At 33.3% G+C, this 18,070-nt stretch overlaps 3 protein-coding genes across 4 annotated transcripts in view; 2 read left to right on the plus strand and 1 right to left on the minus strand.

Moving 5' to 3' along the window:
- The window catches only part of LOC108570693 (clustered mitochondria protein homolog), an 11,511-nt gene extending 2,048 nt beyond the window's left edge, over positions 1–9,463 (plus strand). The window contains exons 2-18 of one of the 2 annotated variants that reach the window (XM_017932588.1): positions 3,647–3,939; positions 4,030–4,452; positions 4,529–4,895; positions 4,979–5,115; positions 5,204–5,484; positions 5,651–5,777; positions 5,863–6,037; positions 6,111–6,313; positions 6,398–6,539; positions 6,608–6,813; positions 6,897–7,103; positions 7,174–7,272; positions 7,398–7,742; positions 7,832–8,104; positions 8,178–8,303; positions 8,386–8,875; positions 8,957–9,463. In XM_017932588.1, coding sequence (XP_017788077.1) covers positions 3,647–3,939; positions 4,030–4,452; positions 4,529–4,895; positions 4,979–5,115; positions 5,204–5,484; positions 5,651–5,777; positions 5,863–6,037; positions 6,111–6,313; positions 6,398–6,539; positions 6,608–6,813; positions 6,897–7,103; positions 7,174–7,272; positions 7,398–7,742; positions 7,832–8,104; positions 8,178–8,303; positions 8,386–8,875; positions 8,957–9,126 — 4,064 coding nt within the window. In that variant the 3' untranslated portion in view covers positions 9,127–9,463. Of the gene's footprint in view, positions 1–3,646; positions 3,940–4,029; positions 4,453–4,528; positions 4,896–4,978; positions 5,116–5,203; positions 5,485–5,650; positions 5,778–5,862; positions 6,038–6,110; positions 6,314–6,397; positions 6,540–6,607; positions 6,814–6,896; positions 7,104–7,173; positions 7,273–7,397; positions 7,743–7,831; positions 8,105–8,177; positions 8,304–8,385 lie in introns of both variants that reach the window. The other variant, XM_017932587.1, reaches the window with a different exon arrangement.
- An 832-nt stretch (positions 9,464–10,295) lies between these two features.
- Positions 10,296–12,936, minus strand: LOC108570755 (methyltransferase-like protein 16 homolog). The gene is made up of 7 exons (XM_017932660.1): positions 12,832–12,936; positions 12,528–12,747; positions 12,312–12,452; positions 11,870–12,227; positions 11,597–11,795; positions 10,908–11,523; positions 10,296–10,331 (listed from the first exon to the last, which is right to left on the minus strand). The coding sequence occupies exons 1-6, from the start codon at positions 12,934–12,936 to the stop codon at positions 10,975–10,977; spliced, it is 1,572 nt and encodes a 523-aa protein (XP_017788149.1). The 3' UTR covers positions 10,296–10,331; positions 10,908–10,974.
- Positions 12,937–13,760: 824 nt separating this feature from the next.
- LOC108570704 (ecotropic viral integration site 5 ortholog) overlaps positions 13,761–18,070 on the plus strand; it is a 23,102-nt gene continuing 18,792 nt past the window's right edge. The window contains exon 1 of the transcript XR_001891367.1: positions 13,761–13,906. The gene's annotated coding sequence lies outside the window, so the exon portion shown is untranslated. The remainder of the gene's footprint in view (positions 13,907–18,070) is intronic.

Here is an 18,070-nt window from a genome sequence, read left to right on the forward strand (position 1 = left end):
ACTTGTTTGTCTTGACTTATACCAAATCTTCAGATTTAATGATTCAGTTATGAACTTATTTACGCATGCTCGTCTTATGAATGATTTTGAAACTTGCCAAGTTTTCTATATGAAATGATGAAACAAACAGTCAATGCTATACCTTGCTGGCACACGTGAGTGAATTGTAGGTGTCAAATTAGATATTTTTGTATCTCGATTCGAATGTTTTCGATTGTATCTAACTCGCCTATCGTCAGGAAGATCGCGCTGCGTTATTGCGTGATTTTATTTAACCGGTAAATACTCGAATCCTTTTATGTTTGTGAATGTCGAATCTTTTTAATTTAATCGTAAAAATTGCATGATATTTAGACTTACTTTTTCCTAGTTAAACGCAATTAAAAATCATTTTATTTCTTTTTATGATTTTACAGCTTTGAAAAACGTAGGGTATAGGTTATGTTGACGGGTTAACAGAACAGAAGTATCGAAGCTTGTGAAACTGTACAGGCTTGATTTAAATATTTCCTGTATTTGCAATTGTTAACTCTATAATGTGTATAATTATATATCACTAATAAATAGTATTTTTTCGAAATTTGTTCAGAATTTCTTATCATGTTTCGATTTATTTCAAATTTTCATGTGATAAAATTGTAGGAAAAACTGTTACGCGAGATAAGAAACTTGAAATCGTTTTAGCTTATACTTCTTTTAAAGCTTTTTTATCTGCTTATCTTTGGGTCCTTTTCATAGTTAAGTTCCTTATCTTTTTACCCGATAACAAAGAGATCGGGAAAGGAGAACAGTTTTGAGATGAAATAGTAGAATATTGTACGATAAGGCCGCAATAAAGCAACTGGTTTGCGAGGTAAATTAGTATGAATTGAAGATATATGAATATATGCATGTATTCATAAGACGATGCAACGAAAGAATTTAGTTTTCACGATAAGAATTTTTTTTTTATTGCGGTACTAGAATAACAAATGGATAAAAAACACGTTGTGAATACTAAGATTTTTTTTATTATAATTAGAAAACAGTTTTATTTAAAACAATTTTTTTTAAAGAAGCTTTAATTATTATATGAATTCTACGTTGACCTCCCTACTAACGCATATTTTATCGCATGTTTTACGTTAATGTTTATTTATAGTACATACAATTTTCATAAAATATTAAGAATTATCATCAAGGATTATTTAAATTGAATTAACTAGTTGAAGGCTTATTATATTGTAGTTATATATGTATTCTCTTTCAGTTTTCTTTCGATCTTGATATTTCTGGGTGAACGCCCTGGGAAGATCAATAGAATTTTGATTGAAGATAACTCGATGGTCAATCGATAATCGTTACAAATATCGAACGGACACGGAATATTGGACATGAATAAATAAATAACTTCGTATAAATTTTGTTTTACTTTATTAATTATTATAATTATACACTGTGACCTGTATGCAATTTTCCTTTTATTTTTATTATTTCTATCCATTTGCAAATCTTTATTGTAAATAATCTTAATTCAAATCGTTATCGTTTAAGGTACTATCGAAAGTAGCTAGTATTATGTAAGCTTTGAAGTTTGCTGCTAACAGTGAACAAGGGAACAGTAAATTCGAAGCAAAGAAACATTTTAATTCAAATGCATGCTTTATTTAACATAATAATAAATATTTTAAACCTTCTTTTTTGTTTTTTAATGTATGACTCGTGAAATTGTCGAGTGTAAGTACAACGAAAATTACACAGATTTCTAGCGATATAGTTTACAAGTATCGATATATTTTAGATTCACTTTCGATCATTCTAACCTTAATTCCAGTGAAAGAGAAAGATTTAATTCTTTGTAAAATGAATAACATAAGAGAAGTATAGTGCATAAAAATTGTGCTGCAGTATATAAAAATCATTGTTGGGATAACAATATTCGTTCAAGGGAAATGATAATTAAGTGCATAGAAAGCCTCCCGCGTCGAATGCGAGCGCCAATCACTGTCGAAGGCGATCTAACCGAACACTAAAATAGAATTTGAATTCGAGTTTACCCATTTATCATACGCATATTATACAGAGGCAAATAAATATTATTTATTACTATTCGCCTTTTGTCATTTCCTTTTTCATTCGTTTGTCAACTAATTTTTGTACTATTCACTTCATTTCTATTTCTAATAAAATAAATCATTAGAAATCATTTATCGTCATTGTTATTTATAAGTGTATTAAGTTACAATTCCAATGTAACACGACGCAATATAGAATGTATTATAGTTCACACAAGTTATCACTCAGTTTTCACACATCGTTACACGAAACCATATTATAATTACCGTTACAAAATAAAGTCAATAATTTTTATTCTCAATTCCATAAATTAATATTATTTGGTTATGTCAATATTTTTGCTTCACTGTATATTACTTGTAATTTACAATCCTTTTGTAAAAAACATATCTATTGAACTATAATTATTGCTGCAAATTTAAGTCGACAATTTTTATCATCCCAATTGTATCATTTGAATTATTATCACGTTACGTTAGTATCTCAAATATATACGTTTCATTTTATCCAATTACCGTTACCTTGTTCTAAGATATACAGGAATTATTGAAGCATTTGTACGAAGGCCGCTAAAGATCAAGGTCTCGCAGGTGTAAATTCTTTGAAATATGCTCGAGCATTGAAACACCACCGACGACATGAAATCACCGTGGCCACTGGTAAGCGGGCCAGCTTCGTAGCCGATTGTAATTAGTAATATAACTGTCGAAGAACGATGTACGCCAGAAATGGATGTATATTGCAAACATGGTATCGATAAAAATAGTACGGCATTTGAGTGCGGACTATTTACATTGCCGTTTATTTATAAGTGCATTGGTGAATGCAAGTGGCTGCCCCACGGATGTCCACCGTCGTATCTAGTCGAAAATGCACCCCGTTTCCATGGAAATAACCCGTGGAGTCGCTTATTCATATTCCTGTCATTGTGGAAGAAACACGTAGGGTAACGGTCGTCTTTTGAAGGGAGAAAAACAAGTATTGAATTTCGTACGCGCATCTTTTGTTTACACAGTATCCCATTTCTCTGTTTTGTACCTATCCGTTTGTAATAAAAATAAAACGTTCTTTTTCCTGTTGTTTCTGGAATCGACATTGTTGAAACTTGACTCGAGATTATTATTATTATTATTATTTCGTTTTGTTTCGCTATTTTCTTGTTTTCTTGAAAATTGCCCAATTCTAAAATTAATTCTAGAAATAGAGAATATAGTTCAATTATACTTTAGAACTCGTTTTGTTCGACACCAGTGTCACCACGTTTAAATTGCAAAATTTGTAGATAAGTTAATAAAGCTGAGGTTAATGTGTCTCTTTTGCATGTTGTTTGAAACAGAGAATCGTTTGTCAGAACGATTCCCCATCGGTGCGATATTTTCACAGTTTCTAATTCATGTTACATAAGTTTACGAGAAAAATATTGCCGTATCACACGCATTTTTTGACGTTTAGTTTTATCTGTTATTAATCATTCGGTAAATTTGTTAATTGTTTCAAGCGAGACATGTGTTGTTTAAGGATAAGAATGAATTTTTCTGCAAACTCGAACAATCGAGCGAAAGTTAATTCTCCCGTTTATTCTCGTGTTTAGATATGAAGGAAGTTGCGGAGGAAACCGGAAGCACGAGCACACTCGCAAAGAACGTCGTCGAGAAGGGTGAAGTAGAAGCCACAAAAGAGAAAGGAAGCGAGACAGAAAAAGAGAAGGAGAAGGAGGAAGCAAAAGACAAGAAGAATGATAAGAGCGAAAAAGAAGATGGAGATAAAGATGCTGGAAGTGAGCAAGAAATTGTTTTCATTCAAGATATGGGATTCACCGTTAAGATCGTTAGTCCAGGTGCTGAACCCTTTGATATTCAAGTATCCAGTATGGAATTGGTTCAGGTAATCAAGAAGAAGAATTCTTACTTTTTACAATTTCTTTCAAATTTTTATATAAGAATGGACATTAACGTTTCTATTGTTATTTTGTAGGAAATCCATCAATTGCTCATGGATCGCGAGGATACCTGTCACCGTACGTGTTTCTCCCTTCAGCTCGACGGTAACACGTTGGACAACTTCGCCGAGCTGAAGAATGTCGAGGGCCTAAAAGAAGGTTCGGTGATTAAAGTCGTGGAAGAACCGTACACGATGCGAGAAGCTCGTATACACGTCCGACACGTTCGAGATTTATTGAAATCCGTGGATCCTGCGGATGCTTATAACGGCGTTGAATGTAGCAGTTTGTCGTTCCTAAACGTGGTTACCAATGGCGATATCCTCGAGAAGAAAAAGAGCAGAGCAGATTCAGTCGATTGTACTCCGCCTGATTACATTATACCTGGCTGTAAAGATAGGCCACTACTACCTCTACAACCGCAAGCCAAAGAACAAAAATGTCCCCCTTGTTTAAAAGTAATTGCTATAAACTTTTCTGTTGGTTATTTAATGTATCGTTAACACGAATGTTTCATCGAATGTGTTATTGCAGGTATTAACAACATCCGGATGGAACCCACCACCTGGTCATAGAAAGCTTCACGGTGATTTATTATACTTGCACGTGGTTACGTTAGAGGACAAGCAATATTACTTGACCGCGTGCGCCAGAGGTTTCTTCGTCAATCAATCGACAAAAGAAGTATTTAATCCGAAACCGGCGACCCCGAGTCATCTGTGTCACAGCTTAATTGAACTACTGAATCAGCTCAGTCCAGCATTTAAACGGGGTTTCACTGCTATGCAAAGACGGAGGACGCAAAGACATCCATTCGAACGAGTCGCCACACCTTATCAACTTTACGCCTGGTCCGCGCCTCAAATTGAACACACGATCGATGCAATACGCGCTGAAGATAGTACGTTTCATGTTATAAAAATCATGTTAATTATGTTGCATCACGAGTAACTTTAATCATTTGATATATTTATTTGCATGTAGCTTTCTCTTCTAAATTGGGATACGAAGAGCACATCCCAGGGCAAACTCGAGACTGGAACGAGGAGTTACAGACAACGAGAGAACTACCTCGTAAAAATTTACCCGAAAGACTGCTTAGAGAACGTGCTATTTTTAAAGTATGCCTATGATCAACGCAATAATTGTACTTCAGTACTAACAGATTTCTGTTATGGTATTTCTGTATTTCATGAATCAATTATTCAGGTACACAGTGATTTTGTCGCTGCTGCAACTCGAGGAGCAGTGGCTGTAATAGATGGTAATGTAATGGCAATAAATCCAGGCGAGGAAGCGAAGATGCAGATGTTTATTTGGAACAATATATTCTTCTCCCTTGGATTCGATGTTAGGGATCATTACAAAGAACTTGGTGGCGATGCTGCTGCTTTCGTCGCGCCTAGGAACGATTTACAAGGTGTCAGAGTGTACGCTGCCGTTGACCTGCTCGGTCTTTATACGCTTGGTACCGTTGTAATCGATTACAGGTTTGTACGAAATTAGATACACGCACTCCTTTCGGTACATTATTTGTACGGCGTGGATACTTTGTAGCGGAGCATTTGTACACATTTGCTCGATTCTATCGCAACTTACATCTCAATCGAAAAAATTTTAAATTTTCATGGTAATCATTCGTATTCCTCTGCATAGAGGATATCGTGTCACCGCTCAGTCAATCATCCCTGGAATCTTGGAACGTGAGCAGGAGCAATCCGTAGTTTATGGTTCTATAGATTTTGGAAAAACTGTTCTCACGCATCCAAAGTATCTTGAATTGGTTAGTTACTTGTAATAATGATTTTGTATGATTTACAGAGAATATTTATTCAATTATTTTATATCACGTGCATTGTGCTCCACAGTTGAACAAAACTGGTCAACAATTAAAAATTCTTCCTCATAAAGTTATCAACGATGCCGGTGAAGAAGTTGAGCTTTGTAGCAGTGTAGAATGCAAAGGTATTATTGGGAATGATTCTCGACATTACGTGTTGGACTTGTTACGAACTTTCCCTCCTGATGTCAACTTCCTCAAACGTAAGTTACTATGACTACTGATTAATTGAAAATAGGTATCAGTTGTTATATTTTTCTCGTCTGTATTTCATAGTGGAAGGTGTAGAACTGAGTAAAGAGGCTAGAGCTTTAGGTTTTCCAATTGAGCACAAACATAAATTAGCATGCCTTCGTCAGGAATTGATCGACTCGTTTGTCGAAGCTAGGTACGTGCAATTCATTAAACATGCCGCTGTTCATCTTCAGCAACTTACGTCTGCAAGAAGAGTGCAAAAGGAAAAGGAAACCACTGCCAAAGTAAGAAGACTTTTTCTTTTTACATCATTAGTTAACGTTGATGAAAGAAGTATTACTATCTACATACTATTGCATTAATATCAGGAAGGTAAAAAGGAAGAAACCAATGCCATTGCAGTGGATAGTAATAAAGAAGATTCTACTCACGCATTAATTGAAACAGACGAAGCTAAGAAAATCGTTGAGAGTATTACGGATTCAATTACTGGTGGGGAGAAACAAGAATGTATGTAGTATGATTGCGTGATTCTTATCTGTAAGTTTGTGTACTAAGTTTATTGTTTCCTCTTTTAGTGGAAGAAAGTACAAAGGAAATTGTTCGAAGAGCTGCAACTGCAGTCGGTAGTTTACGAGATGCCGAATTTGACGTCAGGTTTAATCCAGACGTATTCTCTCCGGGTGTAAGGCATCCTGATCCAAGTGGTCCTGCTTTAAAAAAACAGAAGCAATTGGTGCAAGATGCCGCTGACTTTTTACTCACCGTGCAGATACCTACTTTTGTATGTTTTGATATAAAATATCTCTATGTTTGTTAAAATAATATGTGTTAAACACATTTAATGGAAATTGTGTTTTGTTACAGATTCGAGAATGTTTGGATCACACTGCTGCTGCAATGGACGGTAATACATTAGTAGAAGCTTTACACGGTAAAGGTATCAACGTGCGATACCTTGGCAAATTAGCAGCTATGTTATCTACAGTTCCACAGTTGCAATACCTTAAGCGAATCGCTGTTTCAGAGCTTCTTTTGCGTTCAGCAAAACACATTTTTACATTTTATATGCAGGTAGGATGATCAAAATCGAAATGATCTTAATAATCTGTGCGAACGTGAAATTTAATGTATATTTTTTCAGGGTACGGAATTGATGAGTCTTTCCGCAGCAATTAGCCATTTCTTAAATTGCTTATTATCATCTGCACAAATCATTCATCCACAACAAAATCTGGAAGAGGTATGCCGATACTAATCGCAGGATGCTACGGCGTTATATTCGTTGAATGCATTTTTTTATCAAAAAACAATATCAACGAACGAAATAATTTTCTAGGTGAAAATTTATATAATTGCCGGTTTCAGCTTCAAAGTAAAACTGCCAAGCGACGCAATAAACGAAAAGGTAGAAATAACGGTCCGCAACAGTCTGAAGTGGAATGGGCTTCCTTGACACCTAAGTCTCTTTGGCAACAAATTAAAGCGGATCTAAAATGTTATTATGATTGGGAAACGCTGTGTCCAGAATCGTTGGACGCCACGATAGAACATTTTCATCTTCAGAAAATCTCGTTGCTTCGCAATTTCTGTATAAAGACTGGTATCCAAATATTATTACGTGAATATAACTTCGAGAACAAGAATAGGGCCACGTTCTTCGAGGAAGACATCCTCAACATATTCCCTGTTGTGAAGCATATCAATCCTAGGGTAAGGAATAAATTTAAAGTGCAAAATATAAGTTTTCATGGTTAAATTACTGCAGTGCGCGTGTGTGTGTGTGTTTTTGTTCTATTTAGGCTAGTGATGCATATAACTTCTATACAACTGGTCAAAATAAGATTCAACAAGGCTACTTGAAAGATGGATACGAATTAATCAGCGAGGCGCTGAATTTACTGAACAATGTTTACGGTGCTATGCATCCTGAGATAGCACAGTGCCTAAGAATGCTTGCACGATTGAATTATATAATGGGTGACCACGGTGAAGCTCTTTCTACTCAACAAAAAGCGGTTCTTATGTCGGAACGTGTTAACGGAATAGATCATCCATATACCATTACTGAATATGTAAGTACCAGACAAAATATTTAATCAGTTATTGGAAATTAATATTAATGTCATTCCTAATATTTGTCCGCAGATTCATCTCGCCTTGTACTCCTTCGCTAATGGTCAAGTTTCCGTGTCACTTAGGTTATTATACAGAGCACGATATTTGGCTTTGTTGGTTTGTGGTGAAGATCATCCAGAAGTAGCGCTTCTTGATGTAAGTATTAACAGTATAAAGTAATGCCAAAAATTGAAAACAAAAAGTTAAAAAAAATTGTGGTATTTAATTATTCATTTAGAGCAACATTTCATTGATACTTCACGCTGTTGGGGAGTACGAATTGTCGCTCCGCTTTTTGGAGCACGCATTGGCTCTAAATCTTCGGTATCATGGGCCACGGTCTTTGAAGGTAGCTGTTTCTTATCACCTTGTCGCAAGAACTCAGTCTTGCATGGGTGACTTCCGGGCAGCTTTAAATAATGAGAAAGAAACGTATGCTATTTACAAGCAACAGTTAGGCGAGGATCATGAGAAAACCAAAGAAAGTAGTGACTGCTTAAGACATCTCACGCAACAGGCCGTAGTTCTGCAGAAAAAGATGAACGAAATTTACACTGGCAAATCGGGAGTCAGTCTACCCCCGATTCAGGTGCAACCGCCTAGTATGGGGTCCGTACTTGACATGTTGAACGTAATTAATGGTATTCTGTTCGTTCAAATTAGCCAACAGGATATCGAGAACTTTAAAGCAGAAATAGAGAAACGACAGAAGGAACAGACGCCTGATGGTGAAATCAAGGCGATCCAAAATGGAAACAAGAAGAGTGAAAAGGAGAATAAGAAGGAGGAAAAAGAAAATAATAAAAAAGAGGAGAAGGAAAATAAAAAGAACGAGAAAGAGAGCAAAAAAGAAGACAAAGCGAATAAAAAAGACGATAAGGAAAACAAAAAAATAGAGAAGAAGGTTGAAACACAGAAAGTAGAATTGAAAAAATTAGAAGAAAATAAGACGTTAGAACCAGTAGTTGCAGAGAGCTGAGCTCGTTTTAAACCGCTAATGATGATACTTAGTAGTTTTTTTTTCTGAATCCTAGTCTTTCCCTGCCCGCGTCCAGTCTTTTTAAGAGTAACGCGAGCACGGCATATATTATTGATTGGGATAAATCGAAAATGGCAGTGTTTGCTCGATATGAGGATCTTTCGTGTATCGTATGTACGTTCATAAAGTGCTATCGGAATCGGAACTTTTACTGTGTGGCGACCGACGACAGTATGGGTGAAACTTTTCGAGAGAGCTAAATTTCCTAACGCTCGCGATGCTCGACTATAATACGCCAAGCTGCAGAATTTATTTGACTGATTTATGACTGCATATAACAAATATAAAAAAAAGAAACTGATTCTCCACTTGTGTAAATAATTCTGAATGAAGAATTCATTGCCTTAGCGCGAATGCTTGTCACAATATCTCACTCGTGATTCGATTTACGGATCGTACAGATTATATTGTTGAACAAACGATAAAAAAAAAATACGTTTTGGGAAATTTATTACAGACAACAATTTGCATCGCCTAATATCATCGCGTTTTTTCTAAAGGCTCAATTAATTCTATTACGTAACAATAAAAGTTACGCTACACTTATGGTTAATGGACGAAATAATAAACTAGTACTTGTTCCAGCGTATATTGCACAAGTGTTGCTAAAGATTTAAATGAAACACGATGTACTGGGAAAATTAAAAGAGTACGGCAATTGTCTGTAAAACGAGTAATGGATTTTAGTATCGTAGAATATAAGTCGATTGCTTTTTTTTCCTCTTTTTTTTGTACCTTTTCGATAGGATATTTTGTTAGTACATATTTGAGATCATTTTTTTGTGCCATCTTAAGCATCGTTGTCACTTTTCCACTTAGTTGCCATCGACAAACTCAATGCAAACGTTTATTATTTTTCACTGTTACTAATTTAGGGTTAATCTTGTTGGATTCAATATGAATACTACTGAAACTAGATTTTTTAATGAGTACTAATAAATTTCTCATAATCGAAATTAGTAATTTGAAAACAGCATAGATTGCATAAAAGTTTATAAAGTATAATTAAGTATCTATATTGTATTCAACAAAAACAACTCATACAGCTTTATTAATTGTTTTTATACCATATACATAACATGAATAGTTTTTCTTCATCTTTCTATCACCGTTGTTTTATCGCCGTCTTACACAAGGATTTGAATCTGAAAAGAATGATGAACTTTAAAAATTTTCCATTACAAAACGGCTCATTAGTCGACATGATATAGAAGTAGCGTCAATTTCCTAATTACTACTAGAAGTATCGCAGTTAGTTCTAGAGTTATAAACATTGAGAATTACCTGTTACCGAAATGTTAATCTACATTATTTTTTGTTTCTCAATCATACATTTTTTTCGAATAGTATTCGTTATAAAACGAATGTTAGAATTAATATCCTATGTTAAAAATTTAATCATATCCAAATCAGATTATGTTTAGGAATAATATTAATAATTTGTTGATAATTGTTTTTAAATGAAAAAAATTATTTTGTGTTTTGAAGTCAGTTATATTTACAATAATAAAGATGATAGTGATAACAATATTACTATTGATAATAATAACAAAAGGCGAATAAGTGAACATGCCATGTAGTTTCTGTTTAATAAATTTGTATACTTTACAACATGGAATATTATATTGCACTTGTTAGCTAAAATGTATGATAAAGAATGTTAGTTAATAAGAACTATTGATTATAAATAAAGTTAAATACTTGATTTACATATATATTACCTGTTATATAATTTCGTAAAGTTTGCGCATAAAATAAATCATTTTGTATGGAATATGAATTAACATTTTAAACAGACTCCATGTTGTTCTTGATCAAGTCTTCAGCTTGGTCCAAATTCATGTCACTATCGCTTTTTTTTAATCGTTTTCTTTTCTTTTTGTTTGCATGTTGCTTTTGAAAATACTCTCTAATGTCTAATCTGTTTATTAAATACTGTCGAAATGTTTCTAAAGCATTTTTGCCACCACTGCCTTTTTCAAAGACCATAGATATTTTTATGTCATCATTTTCAGATTCTTCATGTTCTATTACTTCAACAAAAAAGTTACATATTAATAAAGGTTCTTTCGCAACAGATTTTTCTGTTGATGTTTGATCTGCGTGCTGTTCGTCTATATTTCCTGAATTATCTTCCACTGATTTTTGTACAGAACATTCTGCAGCATCATTTGCTGCAACAGCACTTTCCGTGTCGTGATCGTTGGACTGTTTCCTTAGTCTTTGAGCTAATCGACGTTTTCTACGTGCATGTGACCACGTATCACTTTCTGCAATTAGCTGACACGACCAACCATTGAAATCGTCAATCGGTAAATTTAGTTCCTTGATTTGTACCTGCATACAAAATATAGCATAAATTGAAGTATTATTATACATGATGAAATGAAAAATTCAACTATAGTAGTACATTTAATTCATCCATTGCTTCTTCCAAAAAATTTACTAAATTATCAAATAAGAAGAATCCATGTTTCATTGGAAATTGTATTTCTGTTGGACGTTGTTCTTTTAATAATTTTGCAATGTAGTCTCCACTTTTTCTAATAACAGGCGCATTTGTTAAATTGATGACTTCTTTTGGTAAAAATGTCCAAGCTAATCCCCACCTATTAAAAAAGTATATTATTAAACATATGTTTACAGGAAAATGAAATAAACTTTTATAAAAATTGTATTTTACCGTTTAGTGTGACCTTGACAGAATTCTGTCCATGTTGCATTTTCTATATTCTTTTTTTTTAACAATTTTAATAAAAACAATAAATTACTTCTTCTGCCAAACATTGTGGTGTATATTTTTACTTTTTCTTTAATTTCCATACTTTCTTCAATCATTTGTGTTATAAATGCCCTTTCACCACCTTGAACTGTAAGTTCTGCTTCATTTCCAGTTGGAGCATTTCTTGGTGGTAATCGTTTTATTACTTTTTCTGATGGTCCTTCTATTTCAAAAAATGGTGGATTGCACATTGTAAAATAATAGTCTTTATCTTCTTTTATAATGTCTTTCAAAATTGTTCCTGCATCCACTTTGAACACTGGAAACAACATATTGTATTTCAAGTAAAAGAATATAAAAAATTATATACAATTTTTAATACTGTAATGTGTCATGTATTTGCCTTTTATTAAGTTTTGCAAATTATTATTTTCAATATGTTGAACAGCTGAATGAACACTTGTTTCATCAACTTCTGTGCCAATCATTTGATTTCCATACATTTTTGCAAACAATAAAGCATAAATGCAAACTGCCCCAGTACCTATAATAGAAAAAATTGTTACTTTCACTAAATTTTTTAATATTATGTATTAAAAATTAAATTCATCTTGAATACCAATATCTATGCCAACTACTTCTTCCATTTCATTGAAACCAGCATGTTTTATCAAATCTTCTATCCATAAAATATAATTTAAGCGTAATGGTAAAGTTGGAACTAATTTATTTGGAGGTAATTCCACTTTTAGATTAAAGTCATGTTTTAACAATACTTCTGTAAGTACTCTTAAACTTTCTTCATTTTTAAAATCAATCTTGATTTTACCTGTTAAATCCTGAAAATTAAATGGGTGAAATACATTACACTCTGTACATAATACATCTAATGGCAATGAATAGTTGTTTAAGAAAAATCTTACAGTAATTGCAACATTACGGAACTCTGGATATAATAAGGCAAGTTGTTTAAAATCAGGTACTTTTTTATATCTATTTCGTGGATGCATAAATTTCCTTAATGACATTTTCAAAGAATTCTCAATTTATTTTATATAATAATAGTAATATACACTTTACAACTGTAAATTGTATTTAGTAACAAATAATTATTATTTACAAATGTGTGAAATATTGAGCACGTTATTATAATATGTGCATTAGCTTACAACGTATGCATTTGTTATAAATTATTTCACTCAATAGTCACAGCTTTGTTGATCGCATCAACTAATTAATTTGATACGCACATCGTTATATTTTGTCGCTCTCGCTGTTTGTTATTATCTACCAATTGTTGGAAATATTTAACAAGCAAGTACTACGAAGTTATCTTTAACATCAATTTATTCTAAAAAATTCTTTTATATACAAGTATACCACAAAATATATCTACTTCATACATTTCTTATTTTGTCAAGTTTGTATACTTTTGGATATAGTATATATAGGGTATCCAATTAATTTCAAACGCTACCGAATGAAATTATCACTTTTTGCTGGGTAATTTAGGCAGGTTGAACAATACTAGTACATTTATTACGTAAGAATATTCCTAGAATATCAGTTTAAGCAAGCGTAACTAGTAACTTAATGTGGTAACGTAAGCTAACGGGTGAGTTTCTAATTGCGAACGTACAATATTTTAATAGTCAGATTTCGAAAATTAACGTAAATTGATCCTTTCCGATTAAAAATTTATTTAATTGTTTACAGTTTATAATAATGTAGAGTAACGAATGATTATGTCGAGTAAAATTCTTAGATATATAAAAAGAAAATCATTTCTTTGCATATTGCTGCAATAATTGAAACGTTGGCAGCAGTGTACGTGAACGAATCTATCGTGATGACAATTTTAAGTGGTGACAGCCGCGTATGTGCTTCGTTACCCTCGTAGTAGCGTTATATCCGTTTTTGCTGACACGAAATTTAATTTTCTGACTTAGTGCGTGATTCATTTCGCAAGGAGCGCATGGAATATTAATCGCGCCGCAGGTATGTGCTTTACAATAATTTTAGAGTATATCAGAAACAGATGGTCGTCGTGATTCGTTTCGCCTGACAGTTTGTTAATATGGACAAGTGCCACTCTGACAGTTTTCCTTTTTTGTCGTCGTATTGTTAGGCACCTGTTACCGATTCTCCACTTTTCGTGTTCCATTTTGCCGATTATTGACACATTGTCGCTGATTTATGTTTCACCCGCGTGAAAAGTGTTGCGATACTAATAAATTACATATAGACTAGTGATTAATGATGTCACGTTGAAAATATTTATTTCTTCTGTTATGAATTCTAATTCTAATAGAACGTCTTTTACCTATGACTATTTTTAATTTTTGTAAAACGAATTAAAGTGAAATTCTATATTGAGATGGTATTATTGATATTTGATTGGATGATATAAAGACATTTTTAGGAAGTAAATGGTTATTGAAGTATGTTTATTCATTGAAAATGCTAAGTTATATAAAATGAAAGTAACAAAACTATACATAACAACTTTTTTCCATTTATTTTATAATTGAGTGATTCACAGTTGCTGTTACTCTAACATCACAGAAATCTTGAAATTCTTAAATAACATAAATATTTTGAATTTGAATGCTTGGAATTAAACAACATATGTATTATTCTGTGGAGACAGTAATGACTTTGATACTTGTTTTACAACTACTAGAGAGAATTACTTAGTTTTAATATCATAGTAAATTTCATAAAGAATTATTTAAGTAAATGTATTGAACAGCACTTTATTTATTAATGTTTTTGACACTTTGTACAAACAGCAATATAATTTTCAACAACTTATAGAAAAGCTAAGACTAATATCTGTTTATTGAACTTATGTGAACTCTACTAAACTGTGCAATTTCATTGACACAATTTCACTTCGCATTTAAAAGATGACTCATACAAATCAAAATATTTCATTCCCTTTAGTTCTTCAACAAAACAAAGAAAAGAAATATCAAATCTATTACATTATCTAGCATTTAGCACAAAATCTGAAATTATATTTGCAAGAAAACATTACTATAGATGACCAAAAAGAAATCAAAGATCTAGAAAATCATTGAAGGATCAAATAAATGCCTTGCCATTTTTTTCTCTTAACTATTTAATTCAATGTAATTACAAAACCCATTTTTAGCTATTTCCATTAACATTTAAATGTATTTTAATTCATGTACATGCCCAGCAAATCGAAGGGAAAGATTTTCTAAGCAAAAGATGTAGGCAGCTTTCGTTTTAAAAAGACTTTTCTCATGAAACTTCATACACAATCACGATAGTAGTAGTGCATTCTCTCTAGAATTTGGTTGCTGAAATCGTACGGAAGAGTTTTTCGAATCATCGCATTCCACGGTGTGGACGATTGCTTTCCGCGTATACAGCTACATGCGTTGTGTAATCGTAACGGTAAAGCGATCCGTCATTCATCGTTACGGAACAATTAGAAAAACATATTGTAACCAGCACGAAAATCCGATGTAACGCGCGCCGCGGTGGATCGAAGAGTCCAGAAAAGCCAACGTAACGAATTTGTTTCGGTAAACAGGGACCGGTGAAAGGTTCGTTGCTTTTTCGCCGTGTAATTGTTCCCTGCACGTAGAGATATGCGCTTTTTCTGCGATTCCACGTCGGAGCCACCTTGTGATACTTTATCGCGTTCCGTTTTTCTTCCTTCCGTCGTTATGGAAGATTCTAAATTGCTCTATACTTAAATAACCTTTTACGGGCAATTAACCTATTCGTAAACATGGAAATTTGCTGAATTTGAATTTCATTCAATTTTTATGAATTAGCAGTCTAAAATAGGGAATTTGAAGGGAGTGACCTTTTTCGTCGTGTCTAGTAATATGGTTATTATTATTTCTTAGGTTTCAGATTTTTATTCTATTAAGTAATGGTGCGTAACGATTTTTCACGTCTGAAATAATTGGATCACTCTATTTTATTGATATGGTCTTAAAGATCTATTTATGATGCTATAATCTACTTAAGTGTACTTATGTAATCACTAAATGCTGTGTGATGTAATTTTGTTCATTTGACGGATATAAAAATGCATCGTCAGAAAAATGATTTATCGAAAATTACCTAGTAAAACAATTGATGAATTTTACTTTATACATTGAAGTTTGAAATGTCTTTTTTAGTTGGTAGATCTTCCGTGAAAATTCACCGTGAAGTTCTATTTAAGAAAAAAGGTGCACCTTGCAACTGTATAAATACGCGTATGTTCACCGTAGTTGTATAGGACGTTCTAAAACCGATCAATTTTGCCTTATTATAGACCGTAGCAGCCTATACGCGAAACGTGCTTTTTTATAATTAATTGGGATTCCAATTATGGAACGAGAAAGTCAAGAGAACCTCCGCGTCTTCTGCACTACGAATTTTAATAACTAAACATTTACCGTTTTACGAATTAAGTACAATTAATCATCGTGGCGCATTTATACACTTCCTTCAATATGGAGAAAACTGTAAGTAGAATAAACGCTGCGCGATACTTTTTTTAAACGAGAAGCAATTTTTTCCGAGTTTCGTTCGAAATCCAAGTGAAATTAGTGATTCGTTTAAATCGTCATGATTTCGGCGCAAAACAAGTTCGGCGAATAATTCGTTTGATGTAAACACCTCGTAGGTGTTTAATATCCGGAAACATTTTCTATTTGGTTTCACTCTGCCGAGATCGTTTCGCTCAATTTGTGTATCGGAGAGCGTTGACGAGTATTATACGTTGATCGTTTTATTTAAATGAAAAAGAAGCGAAACATCGTTGGAAATCAAATAAAATATTTCGCGCGTTTAACGTTTACAAAGTGAAAAAAATAGTTTCACGTAATGGATCTGATATAGATTCATATTTTATTTCAGTGTTCTCTGTATTTTCTTTTAACGTTCCAATATCCTATGCCATGTTTTAATATTCCTGTATTTACTTCGATACATTTTGAGATATTTTTATATTTGTTTTCACGGTCCAATATTTCCTCGATGTTTCAACATATTTCAAATTGTCCCATACTCTCTTTCTTTTTTTTTTTTTTCCTTTAAAATATCGCACTGTTTCTTTTAATAGTCAAATATTTTTACGTCACTTTTAATATTCTTCCGATATTCCCATAATTCTTTCACCTCTTTGATACGTTTCCAATATTCCAATAACCTTTTTCGATCTCTCAACATTTCCCTTTGCCTTTCAGTAATATTTCAATATCCCTACCGCTAATTATCCCTTCGATAATCCAATAACACGCTCAAGAAACTAAGCCGTTCCAAAAATCATTCATATTTCCCCAATGAACGATTCATAACCTCAGTTTACCTCTCGATATCTTCCATTTTCCGAAATTCTACTTTTCTCTCAATTCAGATCTTATCGAAACCATCGTTTAAATTAAATAAAAAAAACAAGTAATTCATTAATTTAAAAAAAAAAGAAAAAGAAGTTTCAACCAAAACGAAAAAAAAAAATGTTCACGATCAATAACCTATATCAGCAACCAAAAAATATTTTCCCAATCAATATAGGTTATCAGTATACCAAAAGAATTTTTGCCATCGATAATGGTTATCGATAATCGTAAAATAAGAATTTTTCAATCATTAAAATTAGTTATTCCCAACTAAACTGTTCAAGTCGAGTAATTTAATTGTTATATCGTAACTTTTTTTTTTCTATTGAGGTTATGACAGTTACGATCTCTGTGTAAAATAGAATTTCATATAGACAGAACGAAAATTCTGACGTTGTCAAATCCCATCAGACGTAACCCAGGATTAATAAAGCATCGTTGGAACGGTTTCCACGGGAAATTTCCCGTCGTTCCGTCGTCGAGCGAGAACCGTCGTAGTCCTTTTATTTACTCTCGTTACGAAAGAAGAGGACGTCGGTGCGCATGTGGAGCATCCTGGCCTGCGCGGGCTCCATCGACCCTCAAACCATTTCGTATACGTTTCCAGTACGTGTTTGGCGATCCTACTGTGCCAGTTTGATCGGAAAAGGGAACGAGATAAAATCAACATCGATTGGCCAATTAACCGGCGCCCCTTGTCGGACAATCGTGCCTCGACTGCACCAAGACCAATCGTTATCTGTGATATCGTGATATTAGCTCCGGTTAGGCAATCTTCTACACCTGTCAC

The sequence above is a fragment of the Habropoda laboriosa genome, unplaced genomic scaffold (genome assembly GCF_001263275.1).
Source record: "Habropoda laboriosa isolate 0110345459 unplaced genomic scaffold, ASM126327v1 scaffold87, whole genome shotgun sequence".
NCBI classification, from domain to species: domain Eukaryota; kingdom Metazoa; phylum Arthropoda; class Insecta; order Hymenoptera; family Apidae; genus Habropoda; species Habropoda laboriosa.